Below are 6000 nucleotides of genomic sequence, written 5' to 3'. Positions count from 1 at the left end.
CCATACAGTATTTGCTACGTCAGACACTGCAGGTATTTCACTCCAGAAAGGTTCCCTGAGGAGCAGTGGGAAAAGGTCAAGCTATCGTGTGCCTGGACAAACGCAGATTGGTGTCACGTCCTTAGTCACCAGGAGGGTTAATCCTTTGGAACAAAGAGATTTATTTCACAATAAAAGAGGTAGCCAGTTCCTAGAGGGAAACAAACCTGTTTGGAGAACAGGCAAACCAGCTCTCCTTGGCAGCCTGCCACAAAATGGGGGAGAGAGAAAACAAAAAACGAAAGCAGCAGACATGGACTCTGACATGTACCCTTTAACTTTTGCTACTTGCATTTCCCAACCCGTATTAGTTCAGCTTTCTGCAGCTTGTTTCTAGTAAGTTTCAACATTCACCCTTTTTTTCTACCTGTTTTCTCTCTGTCATTCTCAAATGCAACTTGCTTATACCAGCTATATTCTGGATTTAATTGTTAGTAGGGACAGAAAGAAATGCTTAATTGTAAGATGAAGAAGGTTCCACCCTTACAGGAAGAGGAGAAAACAAGTGGCAGTGAAATGACTCAAGTACGTAGGATTATAAATTCAGTATCGGTAGGGTGAGGGCTGCAGTTCCTACCAACAGATGTGAAACCGGAGTGTGTGTTGGCACAGAGGGAGACTGCTGACTTTAGAGGTGCGGGGACTATTGCAACAAGGGTGAAGAATTTAATGTTTTTAAATTGTGACTTCTTATATGCTTTTGTAATTGTAAGTGAAGGTCGAAAAGTAAGTGTGGGAAGACTAAATTTGAGATGTGCTGCAGTTTCACAGTTCCCATGACAGCACATAAATCCTTGTGTTCCTCATCACCAATCTGTTACCGTGGTCCAATGACAGCACCATCCGCTATGCAATAACCATCCCTTTTCAAGAACTGCCACTTACCAATGACAAACTACCAGAAACTCTGTCAAAATCAAATTTGTTTTTTCATTCCCAAAAAATTGGATTTTAATATTAACAACACACACCCACACCTCACACACAAACATGAAAGCAAGAGACCATTCAAGCTACCTTTCATCCTGAAGCAACCTTTTATGGGTAAGTCATACCTGGAAATATGGCATTTCATTTGTAAAACATTAGAATCTTCACTATTATCACGAGCATATTAATAAATATTCTCACAACACCACCTTGAGATAGGCCAGTATTATTCATATTTTACTGATGAAGAAAATGAGGCATAGGGAAGTTAAGTGACTTTTTTTCAAAAATACAGTAAATCTGTGGCAGAGCTGGGACTAGAAATTGAGAGTTCCTGGCTTTCATTCCAGTGCTCAGAGCAGTAAACCACATTGCCTCCCCACCTCAGTGGGGCCAGAAACAGCCCTGCAATAGAAACACGAAACAAGATTTTTTCAGTTTTGAAAAGGAGACAACCTAGAAACATTTCAAAAATGGACAGCACAGTAAAATAAACAAATACTGAAAGTAGTAAAGAACAATTTATAACAGGACAGTAGAAACAAAAGCTTATACATAGCACTGCTCGGCCCTCACAATAAAGAAACTACCTTTATTTTGTACTAACAAAAAGGTGAGGAACATTTATTTGGAACTACAAACAAAAACTGCCAGTGCTGCTTGGATTTTTATGGTATTCATCATTCTTTTTAAAACTGAGAAATTAGTAATAAAATATCTGAAATCCAATAATGTAGTAAAATGTCATTAAAAAATCATGAATATACGGGGCTATTTATCAAGAAGATGTCATCAGCTGAGTCAGTTAAGTGATGGTACAACTATTTTCAGTTATATTTCATTCTCTCTCTTCATTCCATTACTAACCTTAATGAAAACTGTTCCTGAAAGCATTTACTGAAGTTACAGATTCCTGCATTTGGGGATCAAAATTTTACTTTCTGATGAATCACTGATGTACAAAATATATCTAATTATGAGGGTTTGAGAAAGTCTTGTTGATTCCCTCCAAAGCAATCCTGTGTTTAAGAACTGTCAACTGGGTGGGGGGAAAAAAAAAACAGGAAAAATATCACCTCCTTTTTGCACACATTAGATGTAGGAACAATATCACATTATAACAATGAGCTGTATTACGTAAAGGGTCAGAGTTTTTCCTAACACGCTTGTTTAGTCTTCATCTTCATTTGTGCTGCCAACAAACAGCAGTAGGTTTCTCTTTGGGGAAACCTCCAAGAAATTTTCTTTTCCACTTGGATCCTCAGAAAGCCTTTGGGGTTCAACTGCATAATTTGCTCCTTTCTCTTGCAAAACTGTGTAGCTTGCAGTAGCCAATTCTTCAGGCTGTTCTGAAAGCCTAATTGCAGTCTGCATTTTCTTTCCTAATTCCTCTATCAGTTTTCCAGGAACAGATGTAGATTGTAAAGAAGCCTTTGATTTTTCATTACTAACATCTAACGTCAAAGTGCCTGTGTCTTGCCCTAATCCATTGCAGTCAATAAGTGGGGCTGTCCTCTCCTCTTGGAGTGCGCCTTGTAGAGAATTTATTTTCCCATCTTCACTGGCTGAGGACTCTTGTTCATCTGAATCAGAGCTTTCTGTCTCAGATGATAAAGTACTGCTTGATTCTTCAGAGTCACTTGTCTCCAATTCAGAGGAAGGCAGCTGTTGCTTGGAAACTGCGCTGACGGCTTTTAACTCGCTTTCTTCCTCTTGTACCAGAAGTGCGGCTGATTCCAGCTCTTCTAGTTCAAATCCTAAATGGGCCTTAGTTAGTTTGGCTTTCTGTAAGGATTCAGCAAGAGCTGCCAACTTTTTTGACCTTTAAAAAAGAACAAAACACATTAAACTCTAGAAACAAAATATTTCCCATTTGATAATAAGTAGCAGGGAACTAAACATTCTTGTTATTCATTTTGTTTGTAAACAACTTCCTTCTTCCCTTACAGAATGGGAACAGAAAAGGTACAGGAAACAAAGATAAAAACGATCCCTTATTCACTTGAACTTATTCACTCCCACAAGGCTAGAGAAGCAGCTACATACATTGTCACCTCAGCAAATTTACAGTGAATTTTTCAGAAGAAAGCACACACTTCTTTACAAACTTTGGAGATACACTGTAATGAGAAACACCAACTGCACCTATGATGATGAAGCAACAGGACATCTCTGCAGAGATAGTATCTATTTTTAATGTTGTAAAACTGCAGCGTTTGGCTACCCAAGGGGCTGTCATTAGCTGGTTTGAAACAGCTTGGTAAGGCATGAATCCAGAGGGGACTAAGTCAGTTGGCTTTGTCATATCCCAAATGTAAATAGGGTATGACAAGTTCCTCACAGTATTACCAACAATACAGTATATTTACAGAATATATTTTGTCAGGTTCTTCTCACTGGGCTACTTGCACTATTTTTAAACTCCTATTTTTCTTCTTTAATGCCCCTTAGTTATCTGATGCCTTCAGAATTATATTACATATTTATCAACCTCTTATTACCCTTCCATTCTTCTCCAAATGGACACAAATTATTGCCGATTAACATACTTCCCTAGTAAATGAGCACCTCCAAAAAGCAATGTAAACAAACCTGGGAAAGATGGTACTGGACTTGGTTTTGTTCAACCGAATGACAATTTGTGAAGACAAAGTAATTGTATTAAATTTAATCCATTTAAATGCACAGAAAATGGGAAATTTGCAAAATACAAAAAACCACCACAAAAAACAATGAAAGCAGGACACAGATTTTATAGCTAAGAGAAATCTCCTATATCTCTGTTACAAATGTGTACATCTTCTGTGCAAGTCTCACCACTTTACTCTAAACATTATTCACCCTAGGTTCATTCAATCCTGAATACCGTATTCTCAATGGTTCCTTTCTACCGTCATTCTTTTAATCCCATCTTCTTTTCCCTTCCCTCTCCAATTTCTTAAAGCCCACCTCTTTAAGATGACAAATCTTCCCATCTCATCTTTAATGAGTCCCACACCTTCCCTCGGCTGAACTGCTGATACGTGCCAAATAGATATTTATGTTAGGAGTAAGAAAATATGTTGCATTACAAAACCAAGGCTAACTGAGATGAAGTCCTAAAGTGGTAAGGTTTAAACCAGTTTTTTTTTTTTAATGGTAGGTTAAAAATACAATCTTTGGGAAAACATTTGCCTATCGGTCTATTTTGAGCCATACATTTAGCAAATAAATGTTCATTAAGCCAAAAATAATTAATTTTACTTTAAAAAAGCAACAATACCAAAAATTTAGATTTAAGAACTGACCAGCTGAAAATTATGTCACACTAAATTTTCTAAAAATGATCTTTCCTGCTATGTAAAATTTAAAAGAAAAATATGCTGCAACTATGTAATTTATTATGGGCCCTACTTCATATGTGTGTTCTCTCTCCTATCACAGCAGGATCTGTGCACCTGTTTGAGGACGTGTTGCAGAATAAATCAGTAGTAGATTTATTTTAAATTTATTTAGTATTGCACCGAAGAACAAACTACACAAAAAAACTGCTAGATCCTTTAGGTAAGGCCTACCATAGGGGACAACAGACATGGTAGGTCAACTTTCAGTCTTCGCAAGCTCATTTAGTACAACTGTAGCTGTAAAGATTTCTTCAAGTATTTGAAATTCAGCACATGCTTTACCAGAAAACTGTGCCATAAATTTATAAACAGAGAGAACAAAAAGTAAGAGAATGTCTTGAAATGTGGGAAAAAAGAAAACCAGGTATAAATAGCAAACATACATCCTGTTTCTTACTGTAGAGTTTTGCCTCAGACTATCAATCAACTTTTCACCACTTCCTGCAACAGCAGGTCTACTATAAATCCTGCAGTAACTGACTGGGTTTCATTTCCTCTGCCAAAACCTGCTAACCTGCAAGGCATGACACACTGACACTGGAGCAAGCAGCTGATAATGTAATACATAACTCCTGCAAGGCAAAAGTTAAAGCGCTTGCTCTCTCAGTTGAATGACTTTAAAGATCTTTATATTCTGCTTCCCAGGGGGGATAATTACTCAGTATAACCGACTGTGCAATTTTTTTTCTCCTAAAGGAATTTTATTTAAAAGGTGGGGGAAGGGGAATTTAATGCAGCTTCTTACACATTCTTACAGAGACAGTGTAGCATTTAAAAACAAAACTTGGATTGAAACAGATTATTTGTTAACTTTCTCCATTCAAACCAACCAAAGAACTCAGAAATTCATGTTTATGGAGAGTAATCAAAACCACATAAAAGTTAAAAAACAATTAAAAAGCACTTACCAAAGCTCACAAATAAGCAACACACTTCTCTATGTAATGCCTGATACACATTATCCAAAATTTTCATCAACTATTTAATATACCAATTTACTTCATTAAATAATCCCAGTGCTGTTCAGTCATAACATTTCCCCCAAATCATCTTCAGCAACTTGCATTTTCCTTAAAAGTACAAAGTTACACAGAACCATAGGAACTGCCAGAGTGGATCAGATCAAGGGTCCATCTGGCCTGTTTCTGCCAGAATAGTACCAACTGCTCCACCGGAAGGTGCAAACCCCCCAGCAAGTAGACTGTAACAAAATAACCTGCCCACCTGGTTTATTTCCTGACCCCACTATTGAGAGGTTGGTTTATGCCTGAGGAATGAGGTTTTATATCCCTTCCAGATCTCCATTAAAAAAAAAACTCTACATATTCTTGGTAACCATATAAAAATGAAATTCCTTTTCAAATGTTACTAAACTCTTGGCGTCAATGATAATCTGACTGCACAGACTAAATGTACATTGTGCAAAAAATTCCCTTTATAACTTTCAAACATGCACAGTAAACCATGACTGATGCTAAAAGGAGGAATGTTTTTCTCTCTGCCGACTGTTCTTCAACTCCAGGCATGACAGCCCCTCCTTCCTCTCTTACTGCATAAAATTCAAGACAGCTGTTGTCACATGCAATGCCCTATATAATCTTATCCCCATATTACTCTTCACTCATTTCTTCAAGCTCTTCTTCCCAAT

At 37.4% G+C, this 6000-nt stretch overlaps 1 protein-coding gene across 1 annotated transcript in view; it reads right to left on the bottom strand.

The window, feature by feature from the left end:
- Positions 1-967: 967 nt before the first annotated feature.
- The window catches only part of SHQ1 (SHQ1, H/ACA ribonucleoprotein assembly factor), a 112143-nt gene continuing 107110 nt past the window's right edge, over positions 968-6000 (bottom strand). Inside the window, 1 exon segment of the mRNA XM_030570247.1 lies at positions 968-2791. Within this exon segment, the coding sequence (XP_030426107.1) occupies positions 2140-2791 (652 nt within the window). The 3' untranslated portion in view covers positions 968-2139.

The sequence above is a fragment of the Gopherus evgoodei genome, chromosome 7 (assembly GCF_007399415.2).
Source record: "Gopherus evgoodei ecotype Sinaloan lineage chromosome 7, rGopEvg1_v1.p, whole genome shotgun sequence".
NCBI lineage: Eukaryota > Metazoa > Chordata > Testudines > Testudinidae > Gopherus > Gopherus evgoodei.
This window is presented reverse-complemented; position numbering and strand designations above follow the sequence as displayed.